Source organism: Lepisosteus platostomus, chromosome 7, assembly GCF_059453375.1.
Source record: "Lepisosteus platostomus isolate fLepPlt1 chromosome 7, fLepPlt1.hap1, whole genome shotgun sequence".
NCBI classification, from domain to species: Eukaryota; Metazoa; Chordata; class Actinopteri; order Semionotiformes; family Lepisosteidae; genus Lepisosteus; species Lepisosteus platostomus.
In genome coordinates this window covers 40,591,261-40,609,709 of record NC_142617.1, presented here as the reverse complement: position 1 = coordinate 40,609,709, position 18,449 = coordinate 40,591,261, and the positions used below count along the sequence as shown (strand labels likewise).

The following is an 18,449-nucleotide window of genomic DNA, read 5'->3' as shown; positions in this document are numbered from 1 at the left end:
TTGATCTTTCAACTTCCCCAATTATTTCCCTTTTCTCTGCTTCTGGGACTCTGTTGGGGGTTTTGTGAATTATCATGCCAGGATTAGTTCACGGCTAAACAGCCTTTTCATATCTCTGTAATGGTTTTTAGTGAGTTTGGGAGCAATCTGGTCCTGGTCTATGGATTGCTTAACATGCACACAAGATGTAATCACTTGAACTAACATGCTATTCCTGTTCCATTGTTTCCATGGTTTAAGTAGTATTTCTGGATTTTTTCCTGTTTATCTTGTTAATGTATATTGAAATTCACCAGATATACCCATTATACTACATTTGTAATACCCCTGCCATTGGGCATATAATTTGCCCTTTGGAGTAGGGAGAAAAACTAGAACCTTGTCTGCTAGATTCAATTCCCTTTCCGTAGCGCATTGGTCATAATAAGTCTTTTGATTTTACTGCACTCTCTCCAGATATTTATGAGCGATTTCAGCGGTAAGATCCTGCATCCGGATTACATATTCAAGACTACTTTTCTCCTAATTATCTGGAGACTCCCAGATTTCCCTCGAAATGCCTAGCCACAGGTCAAGCCAATCCCCTAGTGACCTCAGGAGAACGCGGGGTTTCTTTTTCTTTCTGATTATGGAGCGTCTCTATGCCGCCCTCTGGTGGCCTAACCCAGATTTGACACGCCAGATCAGGCTTCTGTGCTATAATCTCTTATCCAGATTCATGCCTCCATAGTTAGCAGCTGATACTGTAACATTTTTGGCAATATTAAGGATTCTTGTTCATCCTGGAAGATAAAGGTGAACCACTGCAGCTCCTAACTGTATGAGTTTTTTAAATAAAGCAACTTTTGCTGATTGACTATGAAGTGGTAACCATCACAACCTACAGTATTTAAAGTATGTTATTTTCTCCCTTTGGACAGTTAGAGCAATCCTTACAAACTATGTATGTATGGAACTGGTGTACCCAGAAAAGCAAGGCTGTGAGTCAAAGTTGTGACAGGATAAAATCCTCTATTACTGTATGTAAAAGTCAATGAGAACGAGATTTCACAGCAATGGGAGGTGTTTGACTCCACATGTGAAACACGGCTGGTTGCCATGGAGACAGATGGCCGCAAACTCTGGCTTGATCCTGTTACAGTGCAAAAGCTAAGTCTGGATAATACTGGAATGGGAGACATCCAGGGAATACCAGATTGCAGTTATAAAAGATTCCAATTGGCAATCCAGTCTCAGTCTCAGGTCAAGAAGTTCTGATTGAAGAAAAAAGGACAGCAATGAATTTTAAATGCGAGAATACTTTTATTTTTCAGTCAAAAAAATACAAATAAAGACAATTATTTTAATTGCTTTTATTTTTCAGTTTTGTTCTATCATATATACTGTATACTAACAGATTAACATCTTCTTTACTGTCTTCTGTTACAATGTAAGCCTCTTCAGTCCTTTCGGACTACAACAGCAGACATGCCAACTAGAAGCAGATGGTGAGTGCCGTGAGGGAGTGGACATGATGTATTGTCCACTTGTCCACCTTTTCTTGGATCTGCTCCCTCAAGACAAGGCCAGACTAGACAGCCCGAGCCAGACCCACCATGTTGTAGGCCCTGTTAAAGATGGAGTAGTACTCCCTCATGAACACATCACCCAGGATCCAGAGCTGGTTGTTTCCACTGTAGAAGCCGGAAGTGCAGCCATTTCCTCTCTAGAGGGAGGTAAGAATGAAACATGAGTATGACTTCCTGTTAGCAGAAAACACCTAGGTCTCCCTTCCTGTTATGATATCACTTTGGGTCACTCCATCCAAAGGCACTCGTTCAGCCCAGTGCCATCCATGGCTGCTTGTTAAATTAGACAAGTCCTGGTCTAGTTCCTGCTTAACTCTCTGAACTGTCCTGGAAGGTACCAGCCTCACACAAGGACACACTGACCTGCATGACATAAGCAGAGGACGGCAGGGTGAAGTCGTGTCCATTGATGGTGAAGGTCACCGCAGGCATGCTTCCAATATTGTTGCAGTTCACAATAGCCTTGGAAAATGATGGATTCCATTGTTAAAATTATACTTAAAAACAAAAAAATAAACATGAGAACAAGAAATATATTGTAGAAAAAGCTACTCAGCTATGATGCTGAAGCTGATATCCTGGCTTCTTTCAAGGAACAGCTGGCTGAAACTAGGATCAATTTGCTATTAACAAAATGCGCTAGTTGGGCCAAAAACTTTCCTCTTATTTGTAGCCTTTCTTATGGGACCATGCCCATTTGGTTGCTAACATTTTATTGAACTAAAGTTCTCTTCCTCTTTAAAGAATCCCAAACAATGGTTTGTTCCAAACCACCACAACCCAATGCTTTGCTAAAGTGTTTCCAAATCTCTGTCTTTAATTCATTCTCTCTTAATTCCTACTTATGTCTTATAAGCTTATTCTTCATTCTAGTGCAGAAATAAATTAATATTTCACAATGCTTGAGTAAAATAGCAGGCTTTGCCTGTCACTAGCAGTGCTGTTTCTCCTCTTCCTCTGTGAAAATGTAATGGAGATGAACACATGCATCATGGAAAAGGGTTTTGATTATAAATGGGAATTGTATCATGTTCCAGGGCAGTGCATGCCACTCTAGCGGACATGCAAAACGATTTCACGTTTTCCTCTGTCTTATTAAAAAACAAACTGCGAGCTGCAATAGAGTAAAAGGCATGCTATTGTCTTCATGGGAAATTGGTGTCATATTGGTAGCTTCAACGAGGAAAGTGGTAACTTTTGTACTCAAGGTCTTACTTCTCCATTCTGGCTCCCCGAGGTTCCCACCCAGGCGTTGATGTTGTTGATGTCGCTAGATGGACCAATGACCAAGGAGGTGCCACTGTCCACAATAGCCTGGCAGCCACCAGCACAGGCCACAATGTTGCCATTGATGGTAACCCTGCATGTTACCACAGACACTGGCATCAGACTTCAATGCAGAATCTGTTCATTACTGACCAGCGCAAGCAGCTTTATAGATGCTTGCTACCATAGCATTAGCTGATATAGCATATACAGGATAAAGAAACAGCTTTACTTTATTTTCTTGTGTATCCCTTCTTAGACTAATTGTTGATCTTTCCTTACCCAGAGGATTGGATATGGATATGTATACAAATATGAATATTAGCATGTATATTTGTTGTCAGAAGGTTTGGCCAAGGAAAGTGGGACTGTGTAATATTATATTACTTCTATGGAAAAGAACAGACAAATACAAAAATAAATCAGCTCACTTTTCCATGGTGATCTGCCAGTAGGTCTTGGAGGACAGAGGGATCCAGTAGATCTGGCCAGTGTAGTAGGATGGGTCTACTCCACCAAGGGTCAGAACACTGCCAGTCTGGCCATTGCTGGAGCAAGAATCCACATTAGACATTGCAAAGAGCACCTCACATTTTAACTTCAATTCACATAAAGACATATAACTGATAAGAAAATAATCAGTTTTTCATTTGGCAGTTGATGTAAGTAATGGTATATCCAAAGCATCCTAGAAATTCCAAAAATGCTTTTATTGTCCCATTTATGTCTAGATCTCTGTTGTTCCTCTCTTGCTATCTTGAACTGCAAGTTAGATAATTAGCCTGTGTCCTGCGGGGAAGGATTTCTCACCGGCTCAGGTAGAAGGAGAAGACATCCTGGGAGACCAGGCCCTGTTTCATCATGTTGTCGAAGACGGGGGTGGCACCAGAGGCTGAGATGGAGGGGAAGGCCATGCCCAGGATGCCATCATATGGCATGTAGTACTCAAAGTCTGCTTCAGTCTGGCTCAGACCAAAAATCTGGTTTCTGATTGCAATGCCAGCAACCTTGCAGAAGAAAATTTAAACATAAACAACCTGCATAAGCAATCATTCTTTCACAAGATTTCCTGATATCAGATTGAGCTACAAGTACGACCATCTGGTTCTTGCATAACTTCTTAGTTTCTTTGTACTCTCATGTTTTTTTCTTTAACACTGCTGCTACAGTACTCTGGGGCCCTAACTTTGATTGCTGAGGCTATTGCTGGAGCAGTCCAGATGTGGATCTTGCATGCGCGCTCTTGTCCATGTCAGTTTTCTCCAAGAGTTCCGTTTCCCATCTATTGTCCAATGGCATGCCTGTCAGATTAAGAGGTGTCTCTAAATTGTTCCAGTGTGAATATACAGTACATGCCCTGTAATGTGCAGGAATCCCATCCCAGATGTAGTATCACCTTGTACTCTGTGCTTCCAGGATAGGATGAACTGATGGAAAAATATTACCCTGTAAGGCACTGATAAAATATCTCAGGTCACACTATAGTTGCGTACTCACAGTGACAGTGTCATATCCGAGGAAACCAGTCATGCTGCCAGTTCCGTAACTGATAGAAAGAGTCTGGGAAGTGTAACGGAAGGTGGAAGACCGCGCAGGGTTGAATCTGTCGTGGTTCCCTGGTAATGGAAGTTAGGCACGTCAGTGATTTGTTGTGTTCTTATTTAGGATGACACTTGCATCTGAAGATATTACAGCCATCTTGTGAGCTTCAACATTTTACACGAGAAGCTCACACTTACTTCGTCCAAGGAAAAAAAAGAAGGGATATAAGCTTTAGCCATTACAAACTGGCATGATTAATATTTCCAGACACTTGAAAGAAATATGCCTAGTGGTGCTATTTCCATCCAGGAATGATTTGAAGTGAAAGGGAATATGATTTATTGTATTCCATAGGTTCCTAATTGGAAACACGACCAAGAAAGAAGTTTTCCATGCTGGATTCAGCCTTCTTTCCCTCACTCACCGCAGGCGGCGCTGCTGCAGTAGACCGAGGGCACCCACAGGTTGGCAGAGCCGGTGTCAAACTGCACCTTGAAGGACTGGGGGGGATTTCCAATGGAGATGATCCCAGTGTAGACGAGCTGCAACCATAGAGAGATTGTGTTGTTGCTAATTAATAGATTGTCAGTTCAGGAAACACAGTACAAAACACAAACAAGTTAAAAGAAGATGACATTAAAAGAGTTGACGATCTTACAACATCTTTGGCTCTAACCTGCTTGAGGAATGACAGCATAAATTGATCTGGCACCAAAGAAAAGCATAGCCCATAGTCTGAAGAGGTGTCACACAGAGTGACATTTGGATGATTTTAACGTGTATTTTGTTATGCCTTCTATTTTATCTTATTGCCAGTATTAGAAGGAACCTTGAAAATAATGCATCAATCAAATAAATCATATCTAATTAGATTTTATACATTCTAGACATCAGAGTTTGCTTTCACAGGCAGGTATTATACAAAACACCCTTGCCTTATTTTTTTAAAATGAATCTGTGGCATGCATAAACCACTATCAGCTTATCCTGACAAGACAGCAGGGAAGGATTTACACTTACATCAGCATCGTTGGTCATGGGCTCATTTGCTACTGTGGCAAAATCAGGGTTAAACTTGGCACTTGGGTTGTAAGGGTGTCTCTTCCTGTACTCCTCCCACAGGCCTTTCTCTTCCAGAGCCTGTCTTGCAGATTTCCCTTTAATCAAGGGGATCCTGGATCCAACAGGTAAAGTTAACAACTAGAGTACTTCTACTTGATATCTTAGTTCATAACGCCTGACTTTTAGAAGACCTTTACTTGGGGCTTTGAAAGAAATACGTCAGGGCAGATAGTCAATAGTTTATTAACTACTTACAGTCCTAACTTGGCACAAAACTTAATTTATTTTTGCTTTTGAGCAAATCTATGTTTTTATTGTGTGTTTTGGGGGAAGCCATAATGGTTTAATTTGATATGCTTTATTTGCATGACAAAGCTTAAGAAATATCAAAAAGTACGTTTTTGGCTTCAAATTGCAGAGACACTTGAGATCTTTCACTATTATTTTGTTACTTTAACCATCACTGTAAAATATGCTCCTGATGACACCAATTGGTTTTTATCTACAAAGGAACAAAAGGTTTATTCCATGCTGAAAAGAGAAGAAAGGAAACACGACGCTTTGGCTGTGGAGCCTTCTTTGGGTGTAAGCAGCGATGTTTTCTTCTTGTTTTCTCTCCTTTTCTTTTCTCCTTCTTCCTTTTTTCTCTTTTCAGCATGGAATAAACCTATTACTTGTTCCTTTGCAGCCTGCGCATGCTGACGCAGCTACCCCACCTGAACTATTTTTAATCTATTCTGCTGTTCTAGCCTTTTTATTTCTCACAGGTCAGTGATCTATCAATTGATTCTTTGGTATCTCCAAAGAAACCAGGGTAACAGCTTTGACAGCATTGGTTGGATCACTTGCTCCTGATCAGTGAAACTCATGTCTTAGTAATACCTAAAAGAGTGACCCCTTCTCTCGGCTTTAATTCCACTTCCCACTAGTTTCCACTTTCCCCTACATTATTTTTTAAGAAATAGAGTCTCGTGCACCTTACATTCTCAGACAATGCATTGAAGTAATGCATAACCTAGACCACATGTTCACCAGAAATTACAAAGAGAAATCAAGGTATTCTGCACTAAAATTCTGCATTATAAAGAAATTGATAATAAATATATAGAAGGAACTCACTTTTGCATACACTCGGAGAGAGCCACCAGGGCACAGAGGACAACGGCCCACTTCATCATGGTGCTGCAGTTCAGAACAGTCTCCCGCTGGACTCCAAGGCTGAGAGTGTCCTGCTGGGGTGAGACAGACCCTTTTATACCTGAGGGTCACAATAGGACCCTCCATTACTTTATCACCACGATAAGAAAACCCAACAAGTCTTCTTAACAGAAAGTGATAAGCAGTGGAATGGTAAAGATGGGTGTCCTTTCTCATAATGTCAATGTGAAAGTGTGCAAAATAACAGATCAAAGTTAGATCAGCCTTGCCTCCAAGTTATTTATGTTAAAGAAATTCTGAAAGACATTTATGCATTCAAATATCATAGTAAGATGCACTGAGGACATAGAGAGACTTTAGATTTCTTTGGATGAACTAGGAACTGATGTTTTGATTGGAAACATTCATGTAATTTCCATCACCATGATTTATACCCAAGACAGCTACTATAACAGAAATGAAGAATCAAGGATTCAAGGTTAGAAGAACTTAACAGTCTGTAACCTCATGACCATGCATCATAACATGAAATAATTGTCTGCTTTGTTTCTTAAGACATGGACGGTGCCGAGCATGAAAATACTGTGGTTTGGGATCTGCTCTTTATTGGGATCAACGTCTTTCTTGTTGATATGGTGGTTACCTTCCATTGCCTTCATCATCCTTAGTTAACTTTCCATGTTTCTTAGCCTTAATTTCAAACAAATATGCAAATATTCTAAAAGGGTTTGAGTTCTTGGAAGACAAAAGCAGTACCTGCAGGAAACTGCTCTTATTCATTATTCTTAGTCATTAACGATAACTAAATTAAAAGTGAGGAACCACAGCATTACAGTACCGGACCAGCCTGCCGGTCTGTGACATCATGGAGGAATTACTGAGATCACTGGATAAACAGTAGCACGCTTTATCTTCAGGCCACTGGGGTTTATCTAAAATTATCTTAGAGTTTAAAGCTGCTTCACTTTCTCAAATCACTGTAATCAGTGGAACTCTTATGGTAGTAATACCTTTATCATAATCATTGAGATTAATTCACTGATACTTGGAAATCCCTTCCTAAATATTTGGTATTTGCATCAGTACGAAAAAGTATTAATAGTCCTTATTAAGATAAAGAAAACAAACAATGTACAGTCCTAGTAGAGGTCGAAACCACATTTTGTTGTATACCACAATAAAATAAAGAAATATTAAACACGATTCTATTGTATTAATCAGCAATCATGGTATAATTTGGTGACAATCATTGAGACTGGCCGACTCATACAAATAATTCTTATTATTATTTAAACTGTCACTTACAAAATGTTTATTTCCAGGAAAGAAGATTTTGTGAAATCATACAGAACAAAATACATACGACGAAATATTTACATCATACAGATCATATGGAAATACTAATTAAATGTGATAAAGTGTTTTTGCTTTCTTTCTGTAATGTGAATGGCCAGTCACATCTTATTTTGCATTTGACTTTTTCAGGAAAAGTGAAGCCTGTAGCTTCTGAAATGACAGACAAATTTCTTAAGAATCCCTTAAAATTGCTCTCCAGAATGCATTTTTTAAAACAATTAAATGATTTGGCAATGCCAGCAAGGAAGTAAAGGCATTTCCAATTACTGTAAATTTTAGGTTTTTACGGGCCTACAGATGAATAGACTAGACACATGGCTGGTGTCCCAACCATAAAGGAAAGGCAGCCTCAGACTTAGTTTCCTCCAATGAACGTCCCTGCAAACCTGCCTGTTACAGTTGCCCAGCACAACCCAGTACCGATCCCGGGGCAATGTGTACAAATGGAATGACATGCAGAAACCAGTGTTAGGTGAGCCATAGGTTTTCATTTTTCTTCTTTCAAGGGTCTTTTTTCAAATGTCCCCACTCTTCTATCATTGTTACAGTTTACAGACCCCCTATGGGGTCTTTTAATGTGAGTTTGTGGATTTGCTTTCTCTGTTAATCTTCAGATTTAATATGTTCCTTGATCTTGGAGGTTGTAATATCCATGTTGATTCACTGCCTACCAGTTTATCTAAGGGTTTTCTAACTTTGATGGAATACTTTAGTCTCATTCAGCTCAGTATAACTCACAACAAAGGTCACACAAATGTCACACGTACCTTGAACTAGGCCTTTATGGTGACCTAGCTGTTCTTTTTGATTTAGGATTTCCTGTCTCACACTCTTCACCTTCATGCTCTAATAGTTTTTGCAATTGGTAAAAAGTTGACCAGTCTAGTTTTACTGACTGCCCTGTCTTGTCTTGCTTTTCCAACTCTGATACTCTAGAAAACAAGGTACAAGTTTTTAACAGTTCTCTTTTAACTACTCTTGACAGCCTAGCACCTCTCGAAACTCAAACAATCTCCTTTACTTGATCTGCCCTATGGTAGTTATGCTCAGTAAAGGCAGTGTCCCACAAACTAGTACATAGGTGGTGTCTTTTTGGTCTGAATGTATCTCTTCAGTCTTGGAAGGAGTCTGTTACATCCAGCTACTTCTTCCATGTAATTAAGACTAACCATACCAATCCTAGATACCTGTTCTCCACCGTCAATAGACTACTAAATTGCCCCACCACATTACCAGCCACATTGTTAGAGGTTTTTACTTCTAAGATTGACAATATCCAGCATCATATTGTCTCCACACCACATGTCCTCCCTGCTGGTCAAGGTTTGCTAGTCTTTCTCAACTTGATGCTGCATGCCTTAGAAAATTGGTACCATGTGTGAAATCCACCAACTGTTTATTAGATCCCATTTCTACTGTTTAATCTCAGTCCTGTTTTTCTTCTCTCTGCCCTGTTGTTCTCAAGATAATAATCTAGCCCTTGAGAACTGCAGTGGCACGTACGGCCTTTAAAACTGCTGCCAATACCCCTGTACCAAAAAAAAAACAAATATGGCTCTGGATAACTTAAACAATTTTTGTCCTATATCCAACTTATCCTTTCTTGCTAAAATTTGAAACGTGCTGTTGCAATTCACTACAAATAACCTCACTGAACCCTTCCAATATGGCTTTAAACAATTACGCAGCACAGAAACTGCTCTGATTAAGTCACTAACAATTTTCTTATGGCATCTGATTCCAATTCTATCCTTATTCTCCTAGACCTCAGTGGTGCTTTTGATATCTTACTTTCCCGTCTTGAGAAGAGTCTGAACTTACTGATCACCAACACTTTGTCTCTCTTGAGGGTTTCAGTTCTCACTTTTTGTTCATTTAGGAATTTTGGTGTTCCCACGGCTCAGTACTGGGTCTCTAATATTTGGCATTTACTGTATGTCTCCCCACTTGGTCAGCTATTAAGATAACATGGATTGAATTATATCACCTCAGTACTAGTTTGAGTACCTGTCTGAGGTACAATCATCCTCACAACCCTTGTTCATCTGACTCTGGTCTCCTGTTCACCCCCCAAGCTTTTTGACATAGTATGGGTGACAGGGCCTTCTCTTACTATGCCCCAAATGTCTGGAATTCTATCCCTAAGGATATCAGAGAGTCACCTTCCCTGAGAGCTTTCAAATCCGGACTCAAAAACTTATTCTTCAGAAAGGCTTTTACTTAATCAGGCCTGTGTCTGCCCCTTATATCTGCTTTTGTATTCCAAATCTTTAATTTTAATTTAGCAAATTTTGTAATTTCTTCTCCTTGTTAACTTTTTGTATTATTGTATATCACTTTGAGATACTATATAAAAGGTACTATAAAAAGGTACTATATAACATATTTATATGAAGGTACTATATAAAATACCAGATAGGGTTATTAATAATAGCCTTCTATTGGCTGATAGGGTGAACAGCTTCAAAGAGAAAAGCCATCACTTTAAATCTTGCTCTTAAAGGTTTACAGTTATCCTGAAACTATAAAAAGACCACTAGTCTTTCTGGAGCTCAGACTAAAACAATGAATGAATGCAGTATATAACCGTTATTACTGAGACGAAGAGGAGGCCTACAACAGAATGTTAATTGCATTCTTGGATTAAAGGATTAAATGCAGACCAATGCCAATGACTAAAAGCACACACAACATGTGTCAATGTGTGGACTTAACCCAACTGGACAAAATCATTTTTGGACAGGCATTATTTGATGCTAATTTCTCTTTATTATTTACAATCAGAGATACACATTCAAAAAGCATTTTTTTCTGTCTCCCGTTACGGCTTGAAGATCTTCAGGCCTATCCTGTGACAGCAATGATTGTTGGAAGCCTCTACAGAAGACAGACAGCACAAGGAGAGCCACGGTGACGTTCACGGGGAGTGCAGGCAGTTGGCCGTGCTGTGATGCTGCTCTCCCACAGGAAACTGTGAGACTAGGCAGCCTGGGCCAGGCCCACCATGTTGTTGCCTCTGTCAAAGATGGCGTAGTACTGCCTGATGAAGACATCACCCAGAATCCACTGGCCAAATCCACCACTGGCGAATCCAGACTGGCAGCCGTTGCTTGTCTGTGGTGATAGAGGGAGACAGTATTGTATTCAACTGGGAAAACCACAAGAACTCCCTTTCATTCCAACTGGGAGTATTGTTGAAAAGTTATGTTCTCTCTCAATAATCTATCAGAATAGCAAGGCCTAGTTGTCAAAATACTGATCAATAAAAGTTAGGACCTCAGGCTAGGAAAAGGTCTTGTTTTTCATTTAGTCCTTGGACAGAACTGCATCTTCAATGTTTATTGAGTGTATATACAGTGTTTACCCCTTTAAACGTACCTTTGGCAGACTCTGATTCCCAGTTAAAGTAACAAAAAACAGCTCTTTACAACACAAGGCTGCTGCTTTTCTCTTCGGGTGTCCCTGAACATTTACCCCAAAAGCTGTTTACTTCTCTGTTAGTCATGCATTTTGGTTATGAAATGTTGCAGCAGTTGTTGAAAGAACTGACAATATCCTTTACAGCAGAATGGAGATGTACTGTGTGTGGTTTGCTGTAACCGCAGCAACAATCTTTAAAATAATTATGGTTAACAATGATAAATACAGATAGGGAAATTAATACTTTTTGTTACATTCAGAAACAATTAAGGGCCTCGGTGCTGGCCCCTTCATGGTCAAAGCATACTACCACATTCATCTTTTATTCAGCCCAATACATATGAAATGTTAGAAAATCGGTATGTATGAAAGACATTTCTGCAATGAAGAATTAGATTTAGGCTCTTAATTGGAGAACTGAAAAGGTTTTAATTTTTGTTGGAGTGGACAAAAAGAACATAACATTCCGAGTAATGGTTAGTTTGGCTGTCCTTTTGTAAATGGCCACTCACCTGCGACACATAGGCAGAGGGGGTCAGGGTGAAGTCATACCCATTGAGAGTGAACGTGACGTCAGGCAGGTTTCCGATGTTGCAGCTGGAAACATCCTGAGCAAAGATAGGATCCCACAAGTTACAACCTCCCCTAAATGAAGTAGTGCAAACCGTGAAAACCCAGAAACATCCCAAGAACAGCTAGGATGCAACCACACTAAGAAAAGGGTTACAGGTGACTCAGTGGACTGATGGCAAACAAAAACACTGCTTTCCTGTGCAAGGAGCTTATCAGAAAAACACATGCATCAAATCTGGGAGGGTATTGCTACTTACATTTTCATTCACTAATTTAATTAGTTCATGTGATTCTGAATCACACATAGGCTGTTTTTGGTTGTGACTTGGAAACTGGCACAACACAGTTTAGGTTTATGAGATATTTATGGGAAGTGAAACCATGGGCTGTTCTGCAAGCCTTGAGGAAAGTGACTTTTAAAGCGTCATTCTTACAGCCATGTTGTGGAACACGTGACCCAAGTATGAAATCATGAATGGGTTTCTTCTGCTTTCTGACTTGCTTCGTGATTTTGTGCTGAGCTCTCAAGCTCATGTTCTCCAACAGAGAAAAATGTCAAACAAAAAAAGAAAAGATTCACCCTGTTGTAGCAAAATTAAGTGAGGTGTAACCACTACAGAAACATGTTGCAGGCCAGTGAAAGGAAAGACGTGAAGGATGTTTGATTTTGAGAGTTCACATGCTCTGACAGTGCTCTTCTGATGACATTAGAGAGTTACAGTGTGAGGTGACCCCTGAGAAGAATTCCTTACTCCAATGTAAGCGTTGATGTTGCTGATTCCACCAGATGGGCCAACAAGCTGAGAAGTGCCACTGTCCACGATGGCTTGGCATCCCCCGGCACACGCAACAGCCTGGCCATTGATGCTAATCCTGTAACCGAAAATAAGGCCTGGCGTCTCAGTCAGGTACAGAGTCAGAGCATCACAAGGTATAGCACACCCTACAGAAGGAGCTTGCTGCTATGGAATTAAACTTTAAAAAGTTAAAGGCATCCTTTGGAAAAGATTGAATTTAAGGACATTTAGTCCTGTTCTAGTTGCAGTTACTGTTTTTTTGCACATTCTTTTCCAATTTTGTAGTCTTTCTCTCAAATCCATTCCTAGTGTCTTTGCACTCCAACAGTACATTGAGATGTTGGAGGGGTTTAGACTAATCTAGAGGTGTGAGATACTGTTTACAGTCCTTGTGCTGAAGAGAAAAGCGAAGACCCAAAGAGACGATCTTTACTCACTGGTCCATGGTGATCTGCCAGTACGTCTCTGAGGACAGAGGGATCCAGGTGATCTGGCCAGTGTAGTAGGATTGGTCGACTCCACCGAGAGTCAGAACACTGCCAGTCTCGCCATTGCTGGACAAGGAAGAAGAGATGAGGAGAATATATGATCCACTTAAAAATAAATTATGTTCTAGATTAAAGGAACATGAGTAGTTAATATGAATCCTATCCTATATGCAACATAACTTAAAACATCAGATCTCTTCTGCATTTGCATGTCCTTATTTCTTTTGCTGTCCTTATTTGCTTCCTGCATTGAATTTCCTGTCTATACCGTACTCTGTAAGAGCTGGAAGCTAAATAAGACAGATCCCCCTAGTGGAATAGCACAGTGTGGAGGAGCTGCACACACACATCCTTTTTTAACGGGAATTTGGCAGTGGCTGGACCAACCCTGTCTGAAATAGCCTTTTCAGCCCAAATGTGATCTATCACTTGCACGCCTTTCTCTTTCCTTTTTTGTAATCCTAACCGAAAGGTTGATCCATTTTCCTGGGCCGAAAACACTAAAAAGTGGTTTTACTGCCCCGGACAAGGCAACAGACTGCCTTTAGGATATTTACTCACTCAAGCTCCAAACCTTTCTTTAATAACAAGATGTCTCACTGTGAGACTGTTTATCATTGTCATGAGTGACTGAGATCTAAGATCTAGCCCAAACCTGTCTCCTCCTCTGTCCTGTCTCATGTTTCAGGTGCTTTGCTGTCCTTCCGGTGTCTCTCTCTCTCTGGGGCTATACTGTATATTTCTGGGTCTTTCATTTGCCTTCGTTCAGCATTGACGTTCAAATGTCCTGAGACCCGCCAAGCACCAGGTCGCCCCACGTCCGCTACCTGAGGGCATAGGTTTCTATATGGCATTTCCTGAACAGCTGGCCCGGGCTAACCCCCGTCTCGCCTCTACGCATAGGGTCTTTTATGCTCTCCTGCCATTCCACGTTTCGCCCTTTCCAACATCTGTGACAAAACCTGAGCAGGCAACCTCCAACTATTCTCTTAATCCTTATGAAAGAGAACCAACTTCCAAACAGGTGAAGTCAATCCCCTTATAACCTCGCGCAAATTTGGGTGATTCATTTCCTCCCTTTTCCTGGAGTGCCTTTATGCCACCCTCTGGTGGCCTGTCCCAGTTTTGACACTGCTATGTTACACACGAATATGCTCTCCACATGTTGCATACTGCAAAGGAGCCATCACTCACGGGCTCAGGTAGATGGAGAAGACATCCTGGGAAACCAGGCCCTGGCTCATCATGTTGTCGAAGACAGGGGTGGCACCAGAGGCTGCGATTGAGGGGAAGGCCAGACCCAGGATGCCATCAAAAGGCATGTAGTACTGGAAGCTTGCTTCAGTCTCGCTCAGACCAAAAATCTGGTTTGCGACACTAATTCCAGCAACCTTGTAGGAGACAAATCATAAGTTAGCAGAAAGCAAGATTTCTTAAAATTTGTAAATCACAAATTATTCATTACTTTACGCCCAGTCTTCATTAAGTATTAATTTAACTTCTACAGGCAGCCTGTTTCTCATGTAGTAGTCTGTTTTCTGGTTCTGTCATGCCAGATCTCTGTGTGTTCTGTGCTTCCACACTCACGGTGACAGTGTCGTATCCCAGGATTCCAGTCATGCTGCCCGTTCCGTACTGGATGGTGAGGGTCTGGGAAGTGGACTGGTAGGTGGAGGACTGACTGGGGTTGAAGGTGTTGTGGTTGGCTGCAAAGGGAATTTAGGCAATTATCAAAAATGTTGGCTTTCGCTGATGCCATCCAAAGGCATTTAACTTCTCAACCGTACAATGATAAGAAAGTCATCTTTCCTTTTTATACTTTTCAGATACATCTGGCATTTGTAATTTTGGCAGCTGCAACTTGTTTGTTTTGCTTTAAAGCTCAAATGGGTTCATTCTATTGAGGAGTAAGCTGCTGTAGATATTACACCTCTTGCTGTGTTAAAGCACCTATATTTTCACACATCAGACAATAGAACTAATGCTTTGTGGTACAAGTTTGGAAATGGTTTAATAGTTAGGGGTGGGTGGAATGCAGAATGGGTTAGGGTTGGCATATGCAGAAGAGAGCAACAATGAGAATATAAACTGAGGGCATAGTCATCCATTTCTGTTTTGCATACTCACTGCAGGCTTCGCTATTGCAGTAGACAGAGGGCACCCACAGGTTGGAGGATCCAGTGTCGAAGAGGACATTGAAGGACTGGGGGGGAGTTCCAATGGAGATAACCCCATAGTAGGAGAGCTGGAGACACAATGGAGCGCACACACAGGTTTGAGAGATGTTAGTGCTGATGTTAATATTGTAACGCTACGGGGTTCACGTGGGCGCCCTCGCCGCCGCTGCATCAGGTTGGACCCCCACCGTCGGGGACTCAAACCCAGTCCCTATTATCCACAGGGAAGGGCGGTTTCGTCACCGCTCTGGTAAGCCAGCTCTTGCAAGCAATGGAGGCCGTATGCATTATACTCTCGCCCGCTTAACTCACCGTCCTCAGCAAAGGGCTATCCCACCCCGCTTCTAACACCAATGTAACACTTTGTGATTTACGTGGGCGCCCTCGCCGCCGCTGCATCAGGTTGGACCCCCACCGTCAGGGACTCGAACCCGGGCCTCCAACGTCACTCAACAGGGACCCAGCCTCTTGAGCTAAAGAGAGATCTCCCCCCAGCCCGGCAGCTGCGGTCCCTGCTATTCACAGGGAAGGGCGGTGACGTCACCACGCTGGTAAACCAGCTCAGCTCTCGCAAGCAATGGAAGCCGTATGCGTAACAATATCGTCACTTAAAATGAGCAGAAAAGCTCGAGTTGTGTGGGTACACTTTAAAGTAATCCTGATCCATTCAAAATAAAATACTTTGTAATCATAGAGAATAAATGTGGCTATAGTTGACACTATTAGTGATCAAATAGTAGTGGTTTAATTTATCATCACGGTCTATTTGAACCAAAAGCAAACATTAAACCTGTTAAGGACATTTGTGGTTGCAGCACTGAAACGGTAAGAAAGAAATAACCTTTACTTACAGGACTTTCATACATTATACTATTTCTAATGTAGGCTGTTCCTGTACTTGGCAAACATTTTGATTATACATATAAACGTAGTGTTTGTTTTTGCAGTAGTGTCTCCACACACAGAACTCCCCCATGAGGTATTGAACAGTCCATTTCTCTTTCATCAGATATAAACCAGACTGATCTCTGCTGTAACACAACTATAAAGTGGACGTACTTACATCAGCATCGTTGGTCATGGGCTCATTTGCTACTGTGGCAAAATCAGGGTTAAACTTGGCACCGGGGTTGTAGGGGTGTCTCTTCCTGTACTCCTCCCACAGGCCTTTCTCTTCCAGAGCCTGTCTTGCAGATTTCCCTTTAATCAAGGGGATCCTGAAAACAGATGACCTTATGAGTCAGACATGATCTAAATGGATATCCTGCGGTAGCATCATAAATTCCGGGGGACAGAGACATGGTAATTAAATTTCATGTAAGCTTACTCCATTCAAGTAAATGTATATTCCCCCTTTATAAGCCTGACATGCACTAATGGACAACTGACCAAGCACTTGCTGCTGGGGACTACTACAGTCCCATATTAAATACATTTCAAATGCTCAAGTTCTAATGTGTCAGAATAAGACTGATCACTTTAGGTAAAGTACTGTAGGTGAACAGAGATAGCAATAAAAGTGGCCTCATTTCCTTGAGTCAGGTTGTACTAATGGCCTGTGGTGTGTTAAAGGTAAGACAAAATGTAGCATCTGTTCATGTTTTTCAGCAGGCTGAGGTTATGTATACTGTAGTTTGATAATGGGATGTAGAATTGACAATATCTGTGATGCACTCTTGGAATCTGTTTCACCAGTTTCCAATTGACACCTAAACATGTGATTTGTAGATGTGCATCACTAAAGAACAGCTATGTTCAAATTCTACCCTGCCTTTCAATAAAATAAGTAATAAATCAAATCATTCTGTGTTTAATAAGTTCTATACTTATTTTTAACTGTTTAATTCATAGCATCTAATTTTCAGTACACTTTAGAAAGGGACTAGACTTACATCAAGGGAGATTTCAGCCAATAGGGACAATAGTTTGAAGTCTGCAGCTTCATACGTCCAATTTACATGACTGAATATAGACAAGACTATGGTTTTCTTAAAAGTTCACTGGATTTATTACAGAGAACCATTTGAAGTACAAGAACAAGCCAACTAAATCATTTTCATGATGCAAATTTTCTGAAAGGAGTAATCAGTTATTTTTAAGATTAATTATTATGTGCAACCCTTTTTTTTCCTTTTGATTCCTTTTTTGCATTGTATTTTGCATTTCCTTATTTATTCTGCCTTATTTGCTGTTTTCCAAAGAATGTCGTTCTACTTAATAGCATGTGCAATATCTTACTCATTTCATCTCACGTTATGCAGGTTATTGCTTCAGCTGTTATACTTATAATGCTTCAGCAGCATTAAAACAACTGATAAGACTAGACAGCACACATAATTAGAGAGAAAGCTGAATAGTTTTAAATGTTGCAAAAGGAAAAACTCACTTGTGCAGGCACTCGGAGAGAGCCACCAGGGCACAGAGGACAACGGCCCACTTCATCATGGTGCTGCAGTTCAGAACAGTCTCCCGCTGGACTCCAAGGCTGAAAGTGTCCTGCTGGTGTGAGACAGACCCTTTTATACCTGAGGTTCACAATAGGACCCTCCATTACTTTATCACCATGATAAGAAAACCCAAAAAGCTTCCATAAAGGAAAAAGATAAGTAACAGAAAAATAAACTTTATCCAATGCAAATGTTTAGAAAACAACTTTGGGGATAAGGAGTACAAGGGTATTCAGCTGACCTTTAATTCCAGGTATTAGATGTTTGCACAGCTCATTAAAATATAATTGCAAGTCTACAGAAAATTCCTAAAAACTTTCTATTACTGTTTTCGTAGATTCTTAATAATACTAAAAAGGTCTTAAATATTTTTTTCTTTCTTGAGCCATGAAAATAAAAAGCCTTGTTGCATAGCAATGTCAGCAAAGACTGTGTGGCACTATTCCAGCCACAAGCCAAAGTGACAAAGGTGAAATGTTTTGAATTGGATAAGATATACATTCAATCCTGCACAGTTTTATGTAAATACAATGTACCTGTAACTTGAGCACAATCTAATGTTTAAACATAGCAAATTTCCACCAAGGTAATCATA

The 18,449-nt window shown here is 40.7% G+C and overlaps 2 protein-coding genes across 2 annotated transcripts; both read right to left on the bottom strand.

Moving 5' to 3' along the window:
- Positions 1-1,337: 1,337 nt before the first annotated feature.
- Positions 1,338-6,668, bottom strand: LOC148658762 (pepsin A-like). The gene is made up of 9 exons (XM_088640340.1): positions 6,558-6,668; positions 5,397-5,550; positions 4,801-4,918; positions 4,332-4,450; positions 3,645-3,841; positions 3,266-3,382; positions 2,784-2,928; positions 1,932-2,030; positions 1,338-1,705 (listed from the first exon to the last, which is right to left on the bottom strand). The coding sequence occupies exons 1-9, from the start codon at positions 6,614-6,616 to the stop codon at positions 1,571-1,573; spliced, it is 1,143 nt and encodes a 380-aa protein (XP_088496466.1). The 5' UTR covers positions 6,617-6,668; the 3' UTR covers positions 1,338-1,570.
- Positions 6,669-10,698: 4,030 nt separating this feature from the next.
- On the bottom strand, positions 10,699-17,950 carry LOC148658761 (pepsin A-like). The gene is made up of 9 exons (XM_088640341.1): positions 17,794-17,950; positions 16,471-16,624; positions 15,358-15,475; positions 14,818-14,936; positions 14,425-14,621; positions 13,180-13,296; positions 12,698-12,818; positions 11,885-11,980; positions 10,699-11,066 (listed from the first exon to the last, which is right to left on the bottom strand). Exons 1-9 carry the CDS (start codon positions 17,850-17,852, stop codon positions 10,932-10,934), a joined length of 1,116 nt encoding a protein of 371 aa, XP_088496467.1. The 5' UTR covers positions 17,853-17,950; the 3' UTR covers positions 10,699-10,931.
- Positions 17,951-18,449: the final 499 nt, after the last annotated feature.